The 25,722-nt window shown below is 42.7% G+C and overlaps 1 protein-coding gene across 17 annotated transcripts in view; it reads right to left on the bottom strand.

The window, feature by feature from the left end:
* LOC139277579 (band 4.1-like protein 1) overlaps positions 1–25,722 on the bottom strand; it is a 298,694-nt gene that overhangs the window by 47,098 nt on the left and 225,874 nt on the right. For all 17 annotated transcript variants that reach the window (XM_070896228.1, XM_070896234.1, XM_070896233.1 and 14 more), the window contains exons 9-11: positions 18,233–18,385; positions 10,102–10,199; positions 3,599–3,774 (exon numbers count right to left, since the gene is read on the bottom strand). In XM_070896228.1, the coding sequence (XP_070752329.1) occupies positions 3,599–3,774; positions 10,102–10,199; positions 18,233–18,385 (427 nt within the window). The remainder of the gene's footprint in view (positions 1–3,598; positions 3,775–10,101; positions 10,200–18,232; positions 18,386–25,722) is intronic.

The raw sequence follows: 25,722 nt of genomic DNA, 5'->3' as shown, positions 1-25,722 counted from the left end.
TTAAACTACATGTGCATTAATGTGAAGATACTGGATTTAGATTTTCCCAGTAGTACCATCACTCATACATACAGTTAAACATTTTATAACCCATTGCTGCAGAGTGCTCTTTGAAAAACAGTTCACGAGACCATCACAAATGCACCTTGCCCCCAGCGGTTTGACTTTCACATTCACGTTCCCTGGTTTTCAAAGGGTGGAGAAAGCACTAAGTTCTCAATGCTACAGCTTCCACTCAATGATAGAACTAGCCGCTTTATTTTTGGCATGTACTAAAATAATTTTCTCTCAAAAGCATGGTAGCCTGTGCAAAATAGGATCACTTTAAATGAAAATGACTGTGCTGGAGTATTATGAATTAATGAACAGATTCTAGAGAGAGCTCACTTCATTTGTGTTTTAATCTGCAATCTTCCCTCACTTGCCAAGATGATGCAGAGTGCGGAAGCCTGATATTGTTCTTTGCTGCTTTAAAATGGGATAATTCACTCGTGAAAAATTATTCCAAAATGACCTGTGCCTCTCATAGTGTTCAAAATTTTAATAGGTTTTGAAAAGGTAAAACTGCCATTGGTCTGTGAGCCAGCAACTAGATGACATAAATTAAAAATTCCTACCAAAAGAACAAAGGGAGATGTCAGGAGGCATCTGATAAAGGGTCATCGACCCGAAACGTTAACTCTGCTTCCTCTCCACACATGCTGCCTGACCTGTTGAGATTGCCAGCATTTTCTGTTTTTATTCAAGATATCAGAATTTTTTTTTAATGGAAATGCTTGTTAAAACACGCAATGACTATCAGAAACAGTAATAGAAGCAGAACGCATAATAAGTTTTAAAATGGAAGTGCATATATATTTTAAAAATAAATTAATTAAATGGGTATGGAGAAAAAATTCTGGAATAGGGTTATGGATAGCTGTTTGAGAGATCTAGCACAGGTGCGATAGGCTGAATGGCCTCCTTTTGAGCTGCAAAATTAAATGATTCTAGGTTTAGTAAGAGTTGTGGAATAAGCAGAAGGGCCACTTCACCACAGGCATGTGAGCACTGTGGTATGTGTCAGCTAGGAGCCTTTGATATTTGTGAATGTGACAATCACTACTATAGCACCTTTGTCAGAGTGCTGCAAAATACTGGGCCATCATATGTTTTCAGCAGAAATTTTTAAAAACAAGTTTGAAATTAGCACACATCTAAGTTCAATGCTGCTATCTTTGAATACAGTTGCTGTGGCTTGAAGGATATGTGGTAACATTAGTCATTCTTTTAGTGCCAAAGTGTAGTTGCTGTAGCAAGTAATAAAGGAGCCTGTGCAATTAGTACCAGACTTTATATATGGTGACTCTTGCTGTTTCTACAGGCCACTTATTTACACATTTGTAAACTTATATTTAACCTAGAGCAATAAAACATCTACATTGTAAAATATATGTTACTGCACCACATTAGGAGACATGGTGAACTTGTATACTTCTTATACGATCAAGGGGCCCAATGTTGGCCATGACTTGCTCCAATTTTTTTTGGAGTAAGTTGGTTTTTCTGACGCAAGTTAAAAAACGCCATTTTCTCCATTAAACTTGCTCCAGAGTAACTCGGAAACGATTTTTTTTGTTGAGTTTTTTTTTCCCCCCAAAAGGGGGCGTTCCCAACCACTTACACCAGTTTTGGCCATTTATGCCACTTTGGCCAGCTAAAACTTACTCCAAATCCATTTAGGTCAACGTATGTGGCCAGCTCTGAAAAACATTGCGGACAGTTAAGAATTCGACGCAGGTTAGTACATTTAAAGCACCACAGTTCCGAGTTTCACACCATTTATTCTGATCTATCTTTCTTGGGTCCAAAGTGGATAATCTCAAGCCAAGGGAAAGAACCTTTCAACATTTAATCAACTTAGCTTATAGTTTTTTTTTTAAACTCATTACTTGATCTAGTTTAAGTTGTAGGTAGATTATATGAAATATTTAAATATTTAACATGAACCACTACAAGTATTGAAGCAAAAAAACAGAACCTCCTTCCCCTCTCTGCACCGAATTCCCACCTACCAAATTCCCAACTTTTGCACTCCGTTTTTGACAACTCTGAGCGACCCTGAATAAATACTGCAGGATATTTCCCACTCACCAGGCGAACATCAGGGCGTCCCTTCAGTCAGGGATAGGGTGCGGTGAACATCAGGCGTTCCTTCAGCCAGGGATAGGGGCTGCGAGCATCGGGTCCTGCTCACAGCCTGCAGGACATGCTGGGAGGGCGAGGAGCATGCGCGCAGACTCCACTGCGCATGCGGACAGCTGGCAGCAGTGTTTTCTGCACTGTGCTGTTGCTCTGTGCCCCCCCCCCACTGCACTATGTACTCTGCGCTAGGACCCGGGAGAGCGGGCAGGATGGGGCCACTTTTTTTTGGCGCCGTTTCCAGTGTGCAAAGTCGCCGCATTTAGGGTAAGTGCGTCGAAAAAAAGAGGTTGGGGAAAATTGGGCCCACTGTGAGGAACTTAACTTAATGACCACATCAAATAATCTTTTTGAATGTCAAATTAAACCTCTATAAAATCAGAGTTTACAGGACACCTTTCATTGTGATATCTAGTATCAACAGTTTAAATAGCTGATAAAAGCTAAATGAACTTTCTTTACTTGAGGATAATGTGTGGCAGCTTTATGAGGGACATCAGAACTAAAAGCAGCATTGTGTCATAAACAGCAGCATCTGTATATCATGAGTAACAATAAAGATTTTTGTTTTTCAAATGCATTTTGCCTCAATACAAATTTCAGGTCCTATTTGGCCCCCATTCAATTTGTATTTCATTTGTAGAAAACTGCCACATGGAGGTTGGGGCAGTATTGCAGCCATAATTTTATTTAGGTTCTTCACCATGTCCAACTACCATGCTGCAATACATTCGGCGCGCAATACAGTATATGTTTTGTACAAAGGGTTAAAAAATTGCTCATTAACATCTGACTTGTCCTTAATGCCTTTTTGTTTCTTTATTTGTAATGGTTAAACTTGCTTCTTCATTCTTGACTTGAAAACATACATTACATGTACCACGTGAAGCCATTTGCACTTCTGGTGACATCTTGGTGCATCATCGTGGAAGCTTGCCGAAAAATCCATTCATTTACCCGCAAAAATATTTGCTGAGAGTCACAAAATAATGCTGTGCACATTCAAAGAAAATGATCACCAAGCAGTTAAAGCGAAATATACTGGTACACCAAAAAAATCCAAGAACTCAGGTGATTCAAATGATAATGTCGCCAAGTTCACTTTAGTTGCTTTGGCTATTTACATCACAAGCTTTACACCTGGAATAAAAATGTATTACACCCACTCATGACAATGAAGAAAAATATGAAACAGTATGGAGGAAAGAGAAGGGAAATGGGATCAGTGTGTGGGGCTCTGGTGCAGGAGGTGGCACCACAGATAATGTGAGCTTAATGGGCTTTCTCCTGGACAAAGATTCCTCACCAGTTGATGCAGTGCACGTTTTTTGTAGCACAGACTTAATGGAAGACATCTTTTTATAGCACTCGTGCACGGTGCTAACCAAAATATTTATTATATGTAAAAAAAACATACCTCCATCTAGACTCCTTGACATTGTATATCTTTTGCTCGAGGAACGATCAAAGTAGGGTGCTGGACGATCAATTAATGCACTGGCTTGCCTGGTTTGAGCCTGTGTACGGCCACTGTAACGGAACTTTGAGCCCATTACAAGGAATCCCTTTGGAGGTGGCTCAGGGGACACAAGTCTAAAAGGAAGGTAATGATCACAGTTACTCCATATAAAAGACAGACATATTTTGTCAATCAGCAAAATAACAGACAAAATAAATTTCAACTGACAAAGCAAGGATGTGGCAGAAACAACTTGCATTTATATTGCACCTTTAATATAGAAAAAAAACTCCCAATATGCTCCAGAAAAGCTTTACCAGGCTAAAATTGATAATGAGCCAAAGGAGATATTTGGAAGGGTGACTAAAAGCTTGGTCAAAGAGGTGGCTGTGAAAGAGGATCTTAAAGGAGGAGGAGAGCAAGGTGGAATGCAAATAGGTTTCTGAAGTGAATTCCAGGACAGTGAGTGCGGCAGGAAGGCAAGATTGGAGGAGTAGAGATGAGCGAGTCTATGGAGGGATTTGTTGAAGATTTTGAAGTTGGCACACTAAGAGATGGAAGGATAATGGAGGCCAGCAAGGACTGTGGCAAAGGATGAGTGGGATTTGTGCAGACAAGATACAGGCAGTGAAATTCTGGATGACAGAGTTTCTGAATAATTTGGAGTTTCTGTGGAATGGAGCTTGAAAGACCAGCAAGTGTTGGAAAAGTTGTCGAGAGATGGAAAAGGCATGGTTAAAAAGGTATGAAGGAGGAAGAGGAAGGATAATAAACCATGGACAGGGTGACTTTGACAAGGATACTCCCAGTGCCATGGTCGACACTGACACCAAACTGAAGGGATTTGAAATGGGCGTGGAGTTGGGTGGCAGTAACACACTCGAGAACCTTAGAGAGGATTGGGAATTTGGAGATAGGGCAGCAGTTGTAGAGGATAAAGAGGGCAACGGTCATCTCCTTAAGTAGTAAGATGTTACAGCAGTTTTGAAAGGATTATGACTCCTGAAACAATGGCATAACCATCTTATTCCAGATTTCGTTTCCAATGAAGCATTTTTATGTTTCTTCAGCTTAGTAACTTTACAAAGTCTCTCTGCGGCTTGCCAACAACAGTCTTATGGCTACCACTGACTACAAGAGATACTATTGTTAGAGTCACTAAAGCTCCAGTGTTGGGCTCCTCCTTTCATATTCCAACATTTTCTCTGATTTGCATCCAATTAAAATTCAGATCCATTGCTCAACAGAGAAATGGTATAGTTGTCCAGGACTGATACCAACACACCTACAAAGAATTGTGTTCTCATATATCTTTAGAAACTGCAAATAAACACAAAAAAGATGTCTTGAAGTTTCTTTTATTTTCACTAGAAGTTAGTGTTTTATGAATAGCTCTGCTACCAAAAATTTATAATTGTTCAAATTGGTTGAAAATATTACCCTGCTCTTCATTGCAAGCTCTTTATTATGATTTACAAGCAGTACCGCAGTGTGGGTTGTCCCCACAGATAGAAACAAAAATCAACTGAAGTCTCTTGCAGAGAGCCAAACAATAATGCTGGTGGTGGTCTGTGATTGAAGACTGCCTGCCGTTATCACATCCTTTATAATAGACTCTAGCATTTTCCCTACTACTGATGTCTGGCTAAACAGCCTGTAATACCCAGTTTTCTCTCTTCTGACTGGAGATGGGGGGGAAGAACATGGGGAACAAAATCAGAGAAAGAAAAAAGGGGAATATTCCCATAGTGGAGGGACTATTAAAGGGTAGCAAACAGCTTTATTTATATGACATTTCAAATCTGTGATTAAATAAACACAATAAGGATTTTCACTATATAAAACATTAAAGTGTAAGTGAGCATTTGTGTGAGTCACTAGTCTTGGAATGGTACATCAGTGGGATCGAACATCACGCTGTTCCAAGAAAATACGTTTTTATTTTTAAAAAGATTATATTTGCTGGAAATTTTGCTTAATTCCCACTTCACTTAAATGCCTACATCATTGGAGGGCATGTCCCTTAAATCTCTAAAATGTCTCCACAGAAGAGGACACCAATAACACCCCAGAAATGCTTAGGGAACCAAGGGTCTAGTGAGCAAGAGGAATTAAAGAAAGTGATTATTAGTAAGAAAATAGTGCTGGAGAAACTAATGGGACTGAAGGTAGATGCATTCCCAGGGCCTGATGATCTGTATCCCAGAGTACTAAAAGAAATAGCCATGGAAATACTAGATGCATTGGTTGTCATCTTCCAAAATTCTATAGATTATGGAACAGTTCCTGCAGATTGGAGGGTGGCAAATGTAACCCCATTATTTAAAAAAGGAGGGAAGAGAGAAAACGGGGTATTACAGGCCGTTTAGCCAGACATCAGTAGTAGGGAAAATGCTAGAGTCTATTATAAAGGATGTGATAACGGCACTCTTAGATAATATCAACGGGATTAAACAAAGTCAACATGGATTTATGAAAGGAAAATCATGTTTGACAAACCTACTGGAGTTTTTTGAGGATGTAACTGATAGAATTAGATAAGGGAGAAGCAGTGGATGTAGTGTATTTGGATTTTCAGAAGGCCTTTGATAAAGTACCACATAAGAGGTTAGTGTGCAAAATTAAAGCACATAGGATTGGGGTGATGTATTGGCATGGATTGAAAATTGGTTAACTGACAGGAAACAGAGAGTAGGACTAAATGGGTTTTTTTCGGGGTGGTGGGCAGTGACGAGTGGGGTACCACGGGGATCAGTGCTTGGGCCCCAGCTATTCACAATCTATTATATATATATATATATATATTTGTATATATATAAAATATATGTGATTTGGATGAGGGAACCAAATGTAATATTTCCAAGTTTGCTGACAACACAAAACTAGGTGGGATTGTGAGTTGTGAGGAGGATGCAAAGATGCTGCAAGGTGATTTAGATAGGTTAAGTGAGTGGGAAAACACATGGCAGATGCAGTATAATGTGGATAAATGTGAAGTTATCCACTTTGGTAGAAAAAAACAGAAGGACAAAGTATTATTTAAATGGTGATGGCTTGGGAAGTGTCGATGTACAGAGGGACCTCGGTGTCCTTGTACACCAGTCATTGAAAGCAAACATGCAGGTGCAGCAAGCAGTTAGGAAGGCAAATGGTATGTTGACCTTCATTGCAAGAGGATTTGAGTAAAGGAGCATGGATGTCTTACTACAGTTATACAGGGCCTTGGTGAGACCGCACCCGGCGTAGTGTGTGCAGTCTTGGTCTCCTTACCAAAGAAAGGATATACTTGCCATAGAGGAAGTGCAGCGAAGGTTCACTAGACTAATTCCTGGATGGCAGGACTGTCGTATGAGGAGAGATTGGGTCGACTAGGCCTGTAATCACTAGAGTTTAGAGCATTGAGAGGGTATCTCACTGAAACGTATAAAATTCTGATTGGGTTGGATAGACTGGCTGGGAAGTCTAGAACAAAGGGTCACAGTCTCAGTATACTGCGTAGGAAATTTAGAGGAGGAGAAATTTTTTCACTCAGAGGGTGGTAAACCTGTGGAATTCTCGACCACAGAAGGCTGTGGAGGCCAAGTCACTGAATATATTTAAGAGGTAGATAGACTTCTAGAAACAAAAGGCATCAAAATGTATGGGGAAAAAGCGGGAATATGGTGTTGCGATAGAGGATCAGCCATGATCATATTGAATGGCGGTGCAGACTTGAAGGGCTGAATGGCCTACTACTGCTCCTAATTTCTATGTTTATATAAAGTGATCGTTTTTACTGTGACTTGACCAGGTGATTTTTATTTTATTTTTATGTAAAAACAATATTAGTTTGAGATGATTTCCTGACATCACCTCATAAATACTGTTATGAGATTATAATGTTACCAGATGATTTTTTTTTAATAAAAAGGGACTTATTTTGTAAAATTATATTGCGTGATGAAAAACTCCTAACTCTTTAGCAGACTGCTTATAATTATCTACATATTAAAGTAAAATGATTCTGTATAATTATTATAATCATAGAACAAAAATAGTAAGTTACACATATATAGCTCTTTAATGCAGCAAACATCCCAAGACACTTCATAGTAAAGGGTCGGGGGGGGGGGGGAGAGAAAGAGTAACACAGACATCTGTCTGTGGTAGAAGCATTAGGCATGGTAACAAAGCTTGGCCCAACAGTCAAAGAGATGCATTTTGGAGGAAATCGTTTTCCAAGCAGTTAAAATAGCAAAGCAGAAGAGTTAAGGGAGAGCGTTCTGAAGGTTTCTCCAAACTTTTAAATTGAGTTTTAAGTTTTATCGGAGGGGAGTTTTCATAAGCAGGCAGAGTTTCATATAAACCAACATCTGCAATGCTAACTCCCCCAAGTCGAAGTGTAATGTGTTGGAAAATACTTGGGAGTGCCCATCACATTTTCCTTTCTACTCTGAAAGGCCACACTATCAGACTATTACGTTCAGGCTAAAACTAACATTCACATTTATTTACAAATAACACAGTACATAGAAGCAATAACACACAGCAAGAAACTAGAAGTACCCCACTTAAAACCAATAAAGATAGAATCAGATAGAAAGGGGTTGGAATGTATTTGTTACACGGTCGAATAGCTGTAAAACGTTTCAAAGAAACACTCAATAGACAACAGGCAATTACTATATTGACCTCACTGAGTTCAACTTCACAAGTGACCTGAGCTAAACAGGAGAGAAATTTTCAGTGCTTATCCCAAGCGAAAGGCCTCCAGTGAATCCAAGGATACAAAGGAGCATATTGTGCTTGATGAGCAGATGTTCCCACTTTGAATATTTATTAATGCTTTGTCGATATATAATTTGATTAGTGGCTGGGATAAAGGCTTGATTACGAATCAAACAACCTAGCCTGTATCTCGCAGACAATTTAGCTGATGTCTCCATTTTGACTTTTAGAAAGTCAGAATCCACTTTGAGTCTAGTTATTTCGAAACTGTATGAAATACAATACAGAAATGTTGCTTATTTAATACCAAATGAAGACTGTGGTTTTGTCATACTAAAGTTCACTGCCGAGATGGCAGAAGGAGGATGGACATGCACGTCAAACAAAACGGAGTGAATTAGGAAACTACTAACATACGTGTTCTGAGACTACACCGACATGTAGCCATTAACAAGTTAACACTGGTCACGACACGTGCACAACATACAAGAGTTTTTGCTGCCCTCAAAGCTCTATTTACGCAAGCTTGGAAAGAAAATGTGGTTATGATTCCATTGAATAAGCAAGATATGGTTTTAGCATTTATGAACTTTCAGTAAACCATGTACACATGACTAGAACCAGAAATTTCAGTTTGGCAGGAGACCTCACAGGAGCCTGCAAGTAAATATTTTAGAATTTAACAAAGAACTAAAGGTCAGCTTCAAGAAGAATAACTGCGCAAGTGTTAATTATTTTGAAGTTTAGGCAGCGTTTGCAGGTGGAGACAAGTCTTGTGCCCTCCATTCTAAAATATTACACTGGGGACAATAAATTTACAAATAACTCCAAAATTATTAAAATGAACAGGTTTGTTAAAACTGCATCTTCAATCCTGAAGACAATCAGAAATGTTTGAGTTATGGCATGACAGACTTTAGTCAGATTTAAAGAATGACTAATGAGAGTGTACTGGAGTCAGCACAAGGAAAGGAGAGAAGTGATGAGGCTGATTATGATGAGAAAAATGACACATTAATCATAAGGATGGTTAATTGTGATAGTTGTTGTCTGGAAACATTGATCAAGATGCAGGCAAGGCACAGGAACACTGCCAGATATGGCAGAATGGGCAGGGGAAACGCAGAGTCTGACGCAATCCGCCTGTGCAGAGACTAGAAAGCAGGCACTGCGCTGGTTACCAAACCTCCAGAGTGAGGCAGGCAGAGAGAGAGAGAGAGAGAGAGAGATGGAGAAAGAGAGAGAGAGAGATGGAGAAAGAGAGAGAGATGGAGAAAGAGAGAGAGATGGAGAAAGAGAAAGAGAAAGAGAAAGAGAGAGAGAGAGAGAGAGAGAGAGAGAGAGAGAGAGAAAGAGAAAGAGAAAAAGAGAAAGAGAGAGAAAAAAAGAGAGATGGAGAGAGAGATGGAGATGGAGAGAGAGGAAGAATATATTGTAACAGGAAATCGCATCAAGCGCTCGGGTGCTACAACTTTCACAAGCAATACCTTGTTACATGTTAAACTGAATTATACAAGCACTCATTAACATCACATAACTTCCAATGTTGTATGTATTGTTATGGATCCCTCATTGACAGAAAGACTACATAAAGTCTACAGCACATTCTCATTGTTTTTACATGGCACCCAACAGCAGTATAATAAAGAACCTCCAATATATTGACAATTTGGAAATATTCTCGAAGCCATGCACAAGACATGTAATAATTCCCTGCAGGCATGACAAATGATCGTCCCTGCTTTCCTGTTTACCTGAAGAATGTGTGGTGCTCAATGCAGACTTTCCAGAGTCTCTTGGCAGCCCGATGATTTGGAAGCTTGAAACCAATGGTGCTTTCAAACTGCTCATACTGGGAAATGAAGCAAAATATGAATATGTTAAAGCCATTAAAGAGAAAACAAATGTTGTTACTTGCCTTCCTACAGTTTTACGCAATAGTAAAAAAATCAATTGATGTTACATCAATTGGGGAGGGGCTGGAGAAAGTGTGATTGGTAGCCGATGGGACCAGGGGTGGGAAGGAAATATAAAATTCGGTGGCTGGCAGGGATTGGTAGTTGGCAGGTTGGGGGGGGAAAGAGAGGATGGGAGTGTCCCATGTTCTTTTAATGTGGGATCAGTAGAAGCACTCCTGCCTGTCCCGGCTCCACTTTTCAGTAGGTATGGGACTTTCTTGCCGGCTAACGCCACATTATACTGTGCGACTTCAGCATGTGGCGAGGGAAGAGCTGGTGCATTCGAAAATCTACAACGCAGACGCGCAGGACCCTAATTTACATCAATTATTTTCTACCTTCAATATTGCCGGTGTGCGCTCCCTATCACCAGCGCAACCTCCTTTCTCAATATGGTGGGCGGCACACTTCCTGTCAACGCGTTTCTAGCCAGCCATATTTGGGGTTCATTAGGTCGGTTAGCTCCCAAACAATGGGCACTGTGTGGCCAAATTTATAGACCATTAACTACCGTCCTATCATGCGTAAATCCTTAAGGATCAGCAATGGTGATGAATATTATCTATCTTTTCCATTTTGCAAACTGGCATACATTAACAGATTTTGTCCTTTGTTAGCGCTATTGCCTCTACTCAGAAGCGAATTAGGTCAAAGGTGTGCCGTCTCTCATTAAAACTGTTGATGTATCTGGTCATTTTTACAAATTGCTCCTTGTCGTGACATATGCAAATGAACTCCTTTTCAGTTACAGCTGGCTAAAGGCCAGGTTTGAATTCAGATTTACCCTATCTGAAGTCCAAAAAATAAAATACCGAAATTTCCTCAATGCGACCACAATAACTTGCATTTATATAGCACCTTTAATGTAATAAAACATCCCACGGTGATTCCACAGGAGCGTTATCAAACAAATTTGACACCAAGTCACATAAGTTGTGAGGATAGGTGAGGTAGGTTTTAAGGAGCAGCTTAAAGGAGAGCGAGGTAGAGAGACAAGAGAGGTTTAAGGAGGGAATTCCACAGCTTAGAGCCTCGGCAGCTGAAGGCATAGCTGCCAATGGTGGAGTGATTAAAACTGGGGATGCGCAAGAGGCCAGAATTGGAGCAGTGCAGAGATCTTGGAGAGGTGCAGGCAATGCTCCCTTTAAGCTGTGAGACCGTGCAGCGTTCTGGAACTCCTGTGCAGCCAGGTCACCAGGTTCAGTGCTGGGACCCCAGCTATTTACAATATACATTAATGATTTAGACGAACTAATTGAATGTAATATCTCCAAGTTTGCAGATGACACTAAGCTGGGTGGCAGTGTCAGCTGTGAGGAGGATGCTAAGAGGCTACAGGGTGACTTGACAGATTAAGTGAGTGAGTGGGCAAATGCATGGCAGATGCAGTATAATGTAGATAAATGTGAGATTATCCACTTTGGTGGCAAAAACAGGAAGGCAGATTATCTGAATGGTGACAGATTAGGAAAGGGGGAGATGCAACGAGACCTGGGTGTTAGGGTACATCAGTCATTGAAAATTGGCATACAGGTACAGCAGGTGGTGAAGGCGGCAAATGGCATGTTGGCTTTCATAGCGAGAGGATTTGAGTATAAGAGCTGGGAGGTCTTACTGCAGGGCCTTGGTGAGGCCATACCTTGAATACTGTGTACAGTTTTGGTCTCCTAATCTGAGGAAGGACATTTTTGCTATTGAGGGAGTGCAGCGAAGGTTCATCAGACTGATTCCCGGGATGGCAGGACTGACATATGAAGAAAGACTGGATCAACTAGGCTGATATTCACTGGAATTTAGAAGAATGAGAGGGGATCTCATAGAAACATATAAAATTTTGACAGTATTGGACAGGTTAGATGCAGGAAGAATGTTCCCGATGTTGGGGAAATCCAGAACCAGGGGTCACAGTCTAAGGATAAGGGGTAAGCCATTTAGGACCGAGATGAGGAGAAACTTCTTCACTCAGAGAATTGTGAACCGATGGAATTCTCTACCACAAAGTTGTTGAGGCCAGTTCGTTAGATGTGGCCCTTACGGCTAAAGGGATCACGGGGTATGGAAAGGAAGCAGGAAAGGGGTACTGAAGTTGCATGATTAGCCATGATCATATTGAATGCTGGTGCAGGCTTGAAGGGCCAAACTGCCTACTCCTGCACCTATTTTTGATGTTTGTAAGTTTTAAACGCAAAACCCGTACATGCGTGAATTTTTGAATGGGTTGGACAGCCTGTTAAAGATGGCATGTGGACCAAAAGCAAAATTAGAGGGAACGTTGGTTGTAGGGCTGGAGGAGGTTACAGAGATAGGTAGAGGTCAGGCCATTCTGGGTTTTGAAAACAAGGACGAGAATTTTAATATGGAAATGTTGCTGGACCGGGAATGAATATAGGTCAATAAGCGCAAGGGTGATGGATGAATGGGACGTGGTGCGAGTCAGGATATGGGCAGCAGAGTTTTGGATGAGCTCAAGTTTTTGGAAGGTGAAATAAATGTAGTATGGGGTTTATTAGGTTGGTTAGTTCCCGAAAAATGGGTGCTGTGTGGTCAAATTTATAGACCATTAACTACCGTCCTCTCATGCGTTAATCCTTAAAGATCAGCCGATAAAGGTGATGATTATTATCTATATTTTCCATTTTGCAAACTGGCATAAATTAACAGACTTTGTCCTTTGTTAGCGCTACTGGCATTGGAAGAGTCAAGTCTGGAGGTAACAAAGGACACAATGAGGGTTTCAGCAGGAGATGAGCTGAGGCAGGGTCAGAGACGGGCGATGTTACAAAGGTGGAAGTCGGTGGTTATGATGATGAAATGGATTTGTGATTGGAAGCTCATCTCAGGATCAAATAGGGTGCCAAGGTTGCGAACAGTTTGGTTCAGTCTCAGACAGTGGCCAGGGAGGGGGATGGAGTCTGTGGTTAGGGAACAGAGTTTGTGGCGGGGACCGAAGACAATGGCAACATGTAGATGAGAAATAGCAGGGGGCCAAGGATAGATCCTTGGGGACCTCCAAAGGCAGCAGTGCAGGAGCAGAAAGCGACACAGAACAATAGCTCTTCTTTCATCATCGTGACATCCGTCTTTGAACAATGACTGTTTTACAAGTAATACTTGATCAGTGAATATGATCACCAGATGGCAGTCTGACAGAAATGCAAGGAGCACACTAGAAGAAAAGGCACATGAAAAATATTAAAACAATCTGAAACCTAAGACAGCTTCACAAAGACCGCATCACATCACTGAAGTCTGATCTATACCAGTCATCTCATCTGCTGCAAACACAAGCCTTCCTCCCCTTGAACACACCAGCTCCTGCACAGAGGGTTTGAAACAGGAACGGAGCTACTTCAAAAATTCACAAGCCCTTTAAAAATTCGAACAAAATTAAAATTCTCAGCGGGCTCTAGGCTTCAGCCACAAGAGTTAAGCACAGACCAAAAGTATGGTAGTTTGCTGGTTGAAGTACAGGTTGAACCTCCCTTATCTAGAACCCTCGGGCCTTGGCCTGTTCTGGATAAGGGATTTTTCTGGACAAGGGGTGGTCACGTTAAATGGGATGGTACAGGTACTGAGCAAGGGGATATCGGGGCTGGCTGGCTTGGGGCTGGGAGTGTGGCAGAGAGATCATGCGGGGGGGGGGGGTCAGGGGGGAGTCGTGGCGGTGGATTACGAGGTCAGGCCAGCGATTGCGGGAGCCGGCAGCAAGGAAGGACTTCAATTTGTTCATGTCGGAGTTCTGCGCAGGTGCCACCGGGTGGCCGGGAGTGGTTCTGGACGAGGGGTGGTTCTGGATAAGGGAGTTTCAACTTGTATTGCACTAACAACCCAAAGGTCATATCTTTAAATCTCACCATGACGAGCTTGAAAACTAAATTCAATAAATTTGCCAATTTGTGGGCCGGCATTAAAAAAAATTAGCATGAAATCTGCCAGATTCCTGAAAAGGCCCAACTGGTCCCTTAATGTCTTTGAGGGATGGAAATCTACTGTCCGAGCCTGGTCTGGCCAAAATGTGGTTCCAGTCCCACACCAACATGGTAGACTTGCAACTTCACTCTGATGAGGCCAGTTACGAATTTCCCAGGTCAGCTCGGGATGGGCAGTAAATGCCAGCCTTGCCAGCAACACCCACATCCCAAGAATGATAATAAATGCTAACTTGCCAGTGTCACCCACATCTAAAGAATTTTTAAAAAAGACCAAAAGAAAAAAAATCAGCTCCGCACTGACCAAGATGAAACAACTGGGACGCCACATAAAAATCTCAACCCATGATTTCCATTTTACAATCTTTAAGACTTCAAATGATCTCCATGTTCATGTGCTCCAGGCGAGTGCTGCTGCTTGCATTGGGTTTTAACCATATAGTAATTGGCAGGAAACCAGTGTGAATACTGGAGGCCAGCGATGTGGTGTTCAAACATATCGCACTATAAATAGAGAAGTCCCCTTTCAAATGCAGATTCAGAGCACTGACTTTGAACCTGTAACATTGCCCAAAATGTAATAAAAACAATTTTTGGAAGAAACAAACAAAAGTTTCACAAGTGAAGAAAGGAAATTAATATGGAGGGCTGAATTTTTGAACGATGTCTTGGCCGAATGTTACTGCCCTTGTAACACCATGAAGTACTAGTTGTGTTTTTTTTTCCAGTGGTGGAAATTTCAAAAGTTGCAGTGTATTCTTTTCTCCCAATATCAGGGAGACACAGACAACATACCACACTGCTGGGAAGACATCATAGCGGGTGCAGCACCTGAGGCACTGCCTTTATTTGTTTTCAAGGGAGGGCATGCAGATATCAAGGCACATCAACCATAATGTATAAATGTCACACTGCCATGCTTCATTTCAACAATATACATTGAGCAGAACATATGTGGGGAGTACAGACCTCTAACCACACCGGGCCCAGCTACCTTGGTGCCAATTTCTGCTTCTTTTTACTCGTGACTGCTCTGCAACCATTCGGTGCACAGCCATAAAGTGCATCTATATCTGTTGTTTAGCAGTGTGCAACAGTGCTCCTTGTTGCTGAGCAGAACGTAAACCATGCTGCACAGTGCTGTGGAAAGCTTTACAATAGGTGCCAACACACGAGGTAAACTCTGCTGAATAACAGAGCAACAGCAGTGCCACCCCAAATACAAGCTCATGAACAATGTCTTCCCACTTCGGTGTGATCGTGACTGGTGCCTTTAGAAGTACAATGTGCCATTCAGTAAAGCAACATTATCGAACTCAAATGTTGCACTTCATTCCTCACACACAAATGGCTAATTAAAGGAATTGTAAAACTGGCTCGTATCATCTATCAAAATAAAACTGTGAGGACTACGGCAGTGTGCTGTCAATACTGAAAGAATATTGTACAACATTCAAAAAGACAAGATCGGAGAATTTATACAACTCTGCTTTACAATAATCAAATGCCCGCAGTGCATTTTCCAATCTGTAGAGTACAGCTCTACAAACCCGCTTGGCACATCTACTCTTCTATACCTATCACTGGAAAATATGTGGGTGACGAACCACCGGTACACCCTTTGCAGTTATCAATCATGTCACCAGTAGAGGTCACCGAGTATCTGCTTGGGAAAAGGTTGTGGGTTAACAGATTTATATATACACATTTATTGTCCTTTGCAGGTGACCATTTGTCACCATCTGCTCACAATTATGTACATTGGTAAAGATCCTAATGGCTGCATGAATCAAAATGTGTTCTGGGAAAATTATTTCCTTACTGAACGTCAAGTTAATTCATGTTAATGATGATCAGTCTTCCAAGGAATGGTTCAGGATACCATACTATATCCTCTACTGGATGCAGTATTTAACGACGCGCTAAATGACAAAATATATTTTTCCATATAGACTAGCAAGGTCCCAGGTTCAATCCTTGCGTATGTTCAGTTAACTGATTCCAGGCTAGCCATAGGTTTGCTACAGTACCCCTGGGATAGGGAAGGCGATATCCTCCAGGGCTCCCACTCCTGGTCGTAGTTTGCCACAAAAGCCGTTCTCTAGCCACTGAATTCACCTACCTGACCACAGTCTCAGGCTGAACCAGACTGTTCTTGACCTCTGCCCAATTTGATCTTGAGCGGAGCTTCTAACGCCATATCTTCTTCATCACAAGACAGCCTGCTTCCATCTCTGTAACATTGCCTGCCTCCACCCTGGTCTCAGACTGCTCACAACCTCGACGCTACATCTGACCACGAGCTCAGCTCCTGATCCCCGAAGCAATCAATCATAAAGACACCTATTGCCACCTCCGATATCACTCGTCTATTCCCCTGCCTCAGCTGCGGAAACCCTCATTCATGTTACCTTGAGACTCTACTATAGGTTGAGCGTCCGAAAACTGGAGTTCTGAAATCCAGAAAATGTTTAGAAGTCTGGACATTTTTTTTTTTTTTAAATGGAGATAGCGGTATTTTTTCCGCAAAACACTCCACTGCGAGTTGGGTGTAGGGAGGGGGGAAAAACACCCCTAAATTTTTTTTTCCAAAAAACAAAAATTCACAAAACCCTTACTTACTAAATCGCTGAAAAAGAATTAAAAAATAAAAACTTTAACTTACCTTTTTTTTTAAGGTCTTCAACACAGGTCTTTCCCGGCCGCCGTGCCCCTGCATCCTCCATCACTCCGCTGCTGCCCCAGACCCTCCTCCACCCGGACCCCCCGCCGCTGCCCCGGACCCTCCGTCCCGTCCCACCCCCCCCCGGCCACAGCAGCCTTACCTTGGCCCAGGCGTTTCCAGATTTGGGACGTCGGAAAGACGTTCTGAAATCCGGAAATACCCAAACCTTGGCCCGGGCCTTTCCGGATTCGGGACTTCGGATTTTCGGAACAGCCTTGGTCCCGAGGTTTCCGGATTTCGGACGCTCTACCTGTATTCAAATGATCTCCTAGCCAGGAGTGAAATCGAGAAACACTTTATCCACACAAAGGATAGTGGAAATCTTACATTCCCTTACATAAAAGACTGTGGAAGCTGAGCCAATTGAAATTTCCAAGACTGAGATCACCAGCTTTTTATTAAACAGGATTTTAGAAGGTCTGAGGGGCTGAGTAGTCTACTCCTGTCCCTATGTTCCTTGTGTTCTTGGAAAACCTGCAGAAATGGGGCAAACAGTGGAAGATCGGAGAATGCCTATGGAAATTTTACCCCTAATTTTTTTTTGTTGAGGATATTAAGGGTTTTATTTTTTTGCTATAAAGATAATACAACCAGGACAATTAAAAAAAATCACTAGAATCAGGCTGTTAAAAAATAAATTAAAGGCAGCACAGCCGGAGCTCTGGAAACAGGAGCAGATTAGACGCTCTTAGTGGAAAAACTGCACAATTGGCGAGTTAAGAAAAAACAACTCAACCAGGGCAATTAAAGAATATGAGCAAACAGGTGTTAATTATTGAAAAGTAGTACAACAGTGGCTATTTAAAAAAAAAATTACACCAGGGCTCGTTTTTAAAAAAGGCAACACGCTTGGGGTATGAGAATTTGGTAGGCGAACAGGGGCTATTAGAATAAGACAGAACTGTAGGTGCAAGTTTTTTTTGAAAGGAGGAGAAAAACAAAGCGATTTTCTTTTTCAAAACAATTACCAGAACCGTGGTTAACTATTTTTTTTTAAAAGCAATTAAAAGTTTTACTGGAATAGGTTCAAGGGACTGAGCCATTAAGAAGCTGGTAGAGGTTATTGCCACATAAGACCGAGTAGAAACACACTGTTCTTTAAATGGTGTGAGACTGGCAATCAAACTTTCCATTCTATTGACAGGCCTTTCTACCACACGATGCTTTTATTATGATTATTGAAACAGAGTGCTTCCTGGTACCTTACTTGTATATGGTTCCCAAGACCCATCAAAGTACGATCAGTTATTTACTCGAAATACAAATCACTTACTTCTCCAGGTCTGATTTTAATGTAAAAGTTGCTCCTTTTGTATGAAATCTTGAGGATCTTGGGCCAAGCAAAACGGTTTATTCTTAACCGGTCCCTGTAGATTAGAAGTCCGTTTGCACAAACACCAAGCATGATGTCAATTCCTTCCGAGTCCTGTGACCAGAAAATGCAGAGAAAAGAGGTCTGAGATTGGAATCATTTTTGAAATATCTGTTCAATGTCACTTGTGGAAGCTCTCTAGTTAACATTTCAATTCAGTTTACAGTCTGAACACTGATCCGCCAAGAAATTGATTTGTGACGGCCTGCCGGCGCCAACTGGGCACAAGGAATGATTCCTCGGCCTACTTGATTTGGGCCTCAGGCCTTGTTTACATGAAATTTACATGATACCGCCGCGCTGCAGACACCCGCTGGGCAGCCCCAGGCAGCTCGCTGGTGAAGTGGATTGCAATTTAAGGCCGAGGCATTGCTTGCAGTGGGTCTCAGGTAGGCCCTAGGAGAGTGGGAGGGCGACTGGGAGAGCAGAGACAAGAGAAAGGAGCAAGGAACGGGCCTCCAGCTGTCCCTTTGAGGAACACTGGTTGGGTCACGCATACACCTGATTTTCCACGAACGCAGCCAGCAGCTAATGACAAGATCATTAAACAAACAGACCACCACAAATAGGGGCGTAATTGCCCCGCGCCCAGTTTGGGGCGAACAATTTGAATGAATGAAAAATATATCGCCCGGCAAAAGTGGAACCTAAATGGCCTGGAATTGGGGTCGGTGCATGAAAAGACATCCAGGCGGTATCAGAGGCGCTCTGCGCTTCGATGGGGCGGTAGCAGGCCGAGAGAGGGACAGAAGCGTGGCGATGTCATTCATATCAGCGCAGCGCTGATGACATCAATGCAACGTGGACGTGCCGCGTCGTGCTGACGCCTCACATCAGGGAGGGCCGCTGCAAACTCGGCAGTCGCTTCCGTGGCGCACAGCATCCCAAAAAGGGGGTGCCAGGCAGCCTATTGGCAGGCCAGCCGAACCAGCAGTTGCCATTGTTGTGCCGACTGCAAAGTTGGCCCAAAAAAAGGTGGCCACGGCACAATGGCCTCCCCTTTAAGGGCAGATGGGGCACCCCAGCCTTGTGACCTGCAAAGCTGTTGGTGGCATCATCCTGCGCCAACCCTGCTCCTGTGGGGCGCAAGTGTCATCGCCGTGTGCCGCCGCCATCCAGGGCGAAAACTACAGGGTGTGGTGCCGCCTGCCCCCCGGGCGAAAATTCCTTGTTGCCCTGTTAGCGCCTCCCGGGGGTTCGGAAAGGGGCAATTTCAGCCCCTATGTTTTTATACTACGTGCACAATGGCTGTTTCAGGTGTGGGCCCTGGATGCCTCTTTTTCTGACTTTACAAATATGGCGGGCAGCACACTTCCAGCGCATAAATGGCCTGCCCGCCATATTGGATGCTTAGGTGCCAGTTTTTCACCGGAGAAACGAGTGCAACGTCAGCTTATTTCCAGGCCATTGTGTCTGCTTTTCATAGAATTTTACCTAACTCTACATTTTACAAACCATTGTTATGACACAAAATAATGTATCCTTTGGAATTCTGCAACATTTCCCTAAATCCTTGCTAGTGAAATCATGCTGAAATATAACAATTAAATTGAAAGGTGGCACATTTTAATAAAATAATGGGTGAAACGTGACTAACAATGTGTCAATAACAGGCCCTCGAGGCACAGTTTATCGGTTTAATTTGGCTGTAGTTTTGTTTCATCCATTAACTATTAATTTTGAAATGAAAAATGCATTAATGGTGTGGTTCCATGTCAGTGCAAGATTCTGTCAGGCCTTGGAAGGGAATGGTTTCACACTTTGTATTACATTTTACACACCTTAGGGACCATTTCCTTCAGTTGAGGGGAAAAATTTATTAAAAACAATCGCAAAGTGTAAGAAATTAATTGAACATCTGATCCGCCAAGGTCACAGTAAGCTGGTTTTCTTTTCTTTTAGTCAATTATCCCCTAGAAATGAAATACTGATGTTAGTGCCTTAGGCACAAGGCTGAACCGTTTTCCACACTTGCCCTTCGATTGCTCAGTGCTCGAGACTTCTCATGCCTGATACTGAGGTAATGCAATTAAGTCATTTTTATGCTATCAAACTGAACTATTACCTACAGTCATAGTAAACCAATTTCAGAGTAAAGAAGAGGTTAGTATAATACGACCAAGAGTATCCACTGACTATCCTGCAAGAACAAGAATAGCAGGGTTCATAAATGTTTGACATGAGATACATTGGGCAAGAGAGAGACATTGGGTTTGTCAGAAGAGAGGGAGACAGAGTAGCAAGGAGAGAGTTTAGAGACTCAATCATAGAAGTTTACAGCACGGAAGGAGGCCATTTCTGCCCATCGTGTCCACGCCGGCCAACAAGAGTCTATCCAGCCTAATCCCACTTTCCAGCTCTAGGTCCGTAACTCTGCAGGTTACAGCACTTCAAGTGCACATCCAAGTACTTTTTAAATGTGGTGAGGGTTTCTGCCTCTACCACCCTTTCAGGCAGTGAGTTCCAGACCCCCATAACCCTGTGTGTGAAGAAATTACCCCTCAAAACCTTCTACCAATAACTTTAAATTTATGCCCCCTTGTTGTTGACTCCTCTGCTAAGGGAAATAGGCCCTTTCTCTCCACTATATCTAGGCCTCTCATTATTTTATACACCTCAATGAGGTCTCCCCTCAGCCTCCTCTGTTCCAAGGAAAACAAGCTCAGCCTATCCAATCTGTCCTCATCACTAAGATTCTTCACTCCCTGCAACATCCTCGTAAATCTCCTCTGTACCCTCTCCAGTGCAATCATGTCCTTCCTATAATGCGGTGACCAGAACTGTACGCAGTACTCCAGCTGTGACCTAACCAATGTTTTAGATGTCAAGTTAACAGGTCCAAATAGACATCAAGTAGAAAATGAAATCATTTTGCAGCATTCCAGATTGTAAAACCAGTTGGATTCCTTGGAAATGCTGAGACCTGCTAATGTTAGGTCTTGCTTAGGTGCAATGTAACAGTTACCGTCCGCTCACTGTTGCTGCAGTGCATAAAAGACAGGGCAACAAACAGATGTTGAGATTAGTAACAGCTATAAAATGCAACACATGCCCTTTTACCTCCTCCGTTCCCATCATCCAAGGCCCCAAACACTCTTTCCAGGTGAAACAATGATTTACTTGTACTTCTTGCAATTTAATATACTGTATTCGCTGCTCACGAAACGGTCTCCTCTACACTGGTGATACCAAAGTCAGATTGGGTTACCGCTTTGCGAAACACCTCCATTCAGTTCGCAAGCTTGACCCCCGAGATTTCAGTCACCTGTCACTTTAATTCTCCGCTCCACTCCCACCCTTTACCTCTCTGCCTTCGGCCTCTTGCATTGTTCCAATGCAGCTCAACGTAACCTTGAGTAACAGCATCTCATCTTTCGATTAGGCACTTTACAGCCTTCTGGACATAACATCGAGGTCAACAATTTCAATCCATAATCTCCACTATTTTTTCAGATGGCAGCTGTTGATGACTTTGCTATAGCCATCTGCACCTCCCCTGGACCCATCTTATCTTTCTTTACTCGTTCCATTACCATCTCCTTTTGCTTTATACAATCATACCTTTTGTCATTTAATCTCTCCTGCCTTCCACCCTATCAGACCTTCCCTTTTGTTCTTTCCTCCCCTCTTCCCTTTCGCTGTCCCTTGCCTTGCTTAAAATCTTACATCTCTAACTTTTTCCAGTTCTGATGAAAGGTCATCGACCTGAAACATTAACTTTGTTTCTTTCTCCACAGATGCTGCCTGACCTGCTGAGTATTTCCAGCATTTTCTGTTTTTATTTGAGATTTCCAGCATTAGCAGTATTTTGCTTTTGTTGGGATTTGTATCATGGCTAAACACTTCTGTTCTGTGAGATCCAGAGCACACGCACGCCCTTATTTGCTTTGATACATATTAAATAGAATTTAGCACTGTATCTGTATGGAGATACAGGTACCACAGTGGGCTGATTTGTCAATATGCCATGTAGCACATCAAGGGTTCATTCTAATACCTCCAGATGACAAGTTCCCAATCACAATGAGAAGAGCATGTTGATGCAAAATGTTCCACTGATAGGCAATGAGAGAGAGAAAGAGCTCCTAGCTACTTCTAAAAAAAACCCAGCATCGTCAAGTGCTTAGAAATAAGTCCCAAGCGTCTAACATCAATTTTCCCCAATGCCGTTTTTTGGCGTATTGCAAGAGTTGCGCCTATTTTTTTTAGGCCCCGATTACTCCAAAAGAAAACTAGCAAATTTCCCCATTCTATTTTTTGAAATTGGCACTATACAGCCTGTCCTTTAGCTTTGCGGTTTGGGGAGGGGGGGGGGGTCAGTCGGGTAGAGCCTAATGTCTGCGCTGAAAAAACAATGCCTCCCCTTCTGCACATGCGTAAAAAAAAAGGACGCTTTTGATGTGAGTGCTATGGGCGCACATGCCTAGTACAGCTCCCCATCTGCATTCAACCAATTTTAAAGAGACAGTCGTGCGTGAGAACTTTAATTCTCATTGGATAAATCAGAGCTGCAATACAAGATGCAAAGTGCTGCAGTACAACGGGACCTGGGAGTATTTGTGCCTGAAACACAAAAGGTTAGTATGCAGGTACAGCAGGTGATCAGGAAGGCCAATGGAATCTTGGCCTTTATTGCAAAGGGGATGGAGTACAAAAGCAGGGAGGGAAGTCTTGCTGCAGTTGTCAGGGTATTGGTGAGGCCACACCTGGAATACTGCGTGCAGTTTTGGTTTCCATATTTACGAAAGGATATACTTGTTTTGGAGGAAGTTCAGAGAGGGTTCACAAGGTTGATTCTGGGGATGAGGGGGTTGACTTATGAGGAAAGGTTGAGTAGGTTGGGCCTCTACTCATTGGAATTCAGAAGAATGAGAGGTGATCTTATAGAAATGTATAAGATTGAAGGGACTTGACAAGGTGGATGCAGAGAGGATTTTTACACTGATAGGGGAGACTAGAACTAGAGGGCATGATCTTAGAATATGGGGCCGCCCATTTAAAACTGATGAGGAGGAATTTCTTCTCTGAGGGTTGTAAATCTGTGGAATTCGCTGCCTCAGAGAGCTGTGGAAACTGGGACAATGAATAAATTTAAATCAGAAATAGACAGTTTCTTAAACAATAAGGGAATAAGGGGTTATGGAAAGCGGGCAGGGAAGTGAACCTGTGTTCACGATCGGATCAACCACGATCGTATTTAATGGCGGAGCAGGCTCGAGGGGCCTGCTCTGCCATTTCTTATGTTCTTATGCAACGCGGCTCAAGGACCAAGAATTTCTTACACAATGAAGTGGAGGCACAGATTACCTGAGGCCAGATGGCACGAGCTGGACACCAGCAGGGGTCACATAAAAGTTTCACCAAAAGAAAAGAAGAAACGCGAGAACCAACTTGCAGAAGATTACTGTGCAATGGTGACCATCCTGAGGTCTGGAGGCCAGTGCAAAAAGAAGTGGGAGGACCTTGGTCAAGTAGTTTGTGTAAGTAATATTTTCATTTATTCAATGGAACTGCAATTGTAAATGTGACCATCTGTATATGTCCCACCCAGCAGAAAGACACCCTCTCTAAAAAGTTATATTTCTATCTTTACACAGAAAGGTGGCACACAACAAAAGGGAAAGAACACGAACAGGAGGAGGCCCGGCAAATCTGCAACCACTGACACACTTGGAAGAGAGGGTCGCTGCTTTGATGAGTCCTGCCTGGAGAAAAGCAACCACCACTGCACAAGCTGGGCCCACACTCAGGGGAGAGGGCAAGTCCTGCAAATTCCAGAGTCTGGCTTTGCTAAATGTTAAGTATTGCACGGGTTAGCATTGACAGAATCAACTGCCACTCCTACTCAAATCCCCAGACCAGCCTCCGAAGAGGCTCAAGCCGGGCCTTCCACATTATCGCCTGCCGCCACCCCCCCCCCCCCCACCCCGTATCAAGAAGTGCGCATTACCCGAGATGTTCGAAAGAATAAGCTTGGCACCTACCCGAGAAATGCTGCATCACCATCTGCGGGCAGGGGTGGAGTCAACAAGACCAAGCGCAGCGGGCGGTCTTAGAATAAGGTGGAGGAGAGATGGGTGCAGCCGTTGTGTGTTACTGTTCTCATTATTGTTGTTACTGTTGTAACTGTTCTCAAATTAAACGTTTTTTGTAAGTTATGTAAATTTACAAGTTTAAGGTTGTAGGTGATCTTAAAGTTTATAAGTGATCTTAACTGAAAAGTTTAAAGTTTGATGCAAGAGCATTTTTATTAAAGTTATGTTAAGTACAAAGAAACATAGAAACATAGAAAATAGGTGCAGGAACAGGCCATTCGGCCCTTCGAGCCTGCACCACCATTCAATGTGATCATGGCTGATCATCCAACTTCAGTACCCCACTCCTGCCTTCTCTCCATACTCCCTGATCCCTTTAGCCGTAAGGGCCACATCTAACTCCTTTTTGAATATATCCAATGAACTGGGCTCAACAACTTTCTGTAGTAGAGAATTTATAGGTTCACAATTCTCTGGGTGAAAATGTTTCTCCTCATCGCGGTCCTATATGGCTTACCCCTTATCCTTAGACTGTGACCCCTGGTTCTGGACTCTCTCAACATCGGAACATTCTTCCTGCATCTAACCTGTCCAATCCTGTCAGAATTTTATATGCTTCTATGAGATACCCTCTCATCCTTCTAAACTCCAGTGAATATAAGCCGAGTCGATCCAGTCTTTCTTCATATGTCAGTCCTGCCATCCTAGGAATCAGTCTGGTGAACCTTCGCTGCACTCCCTCAATAGCAAGAATGTCCTTTCGCAGATTAGGAGACCAAAACTGCACAATACTCATGGTGTGGTCTCACCAAGGCCCTGTACAACTGCAGTAAAACTTTCCTGCTCCTATACTCAAATCCTCTCACTATGGAGGCCAACATGCCATTTGCATTCTTTACTGCCTGCTGTACCTGCATGCCTACTTTCAATGATTGATGTACCATGACACCCAGGTCTCGTTGCACCTCCCCTTTTCCGAATCTGTCACCATTCAGATAATAATCTGCCTTCCTGTTTTTGCCACCAAAGTGGATAACCTCACACGTATCCACATTATACTGCATCTGCCATGCACCTGCCCACTCACCTAACCCGTCCGTCACCCTGCAGCCTCTTAGCATCCTCCTCGCAGCTCACACTGCCACCAAGCTTAGTGTCATCTGCAAACTTGGAGATATTACATTCAATTCCTTTGTCTAAATCATTAATATATATTGTAAATAAGTGGGGTCCCAGCACTGAACCTTGCGGTACCCCACTAGTCACTGCCTGCCATTCTGAAAAGGACCTGTTTATTCCCATTTTTTGCATCCTGTCTGCCAACTAGTTCTCTATCCATGTCAATACATTACCCCC

The sequence above is a fragment of the Pristiophorus japonicus genome, chromosome 12, assembly GCF_044704955.1.
Source record: "Pristiophorus japonicus isolate sPriJap1 chromosome 12, sPriJap1.hap1, whole genome shotgun sequence".
Classification (NCBI taxonomy): Eukaryota; Metazoa; Chordata; class Chondrichthyes; family Pristiophoridae; genus Pristiophorus; species Pristiophorus japonicus.
Note: the sequence above shows the minus strand (reverse complement) of the source record. Positions and strands in the feature narration are given on the sequence as shown.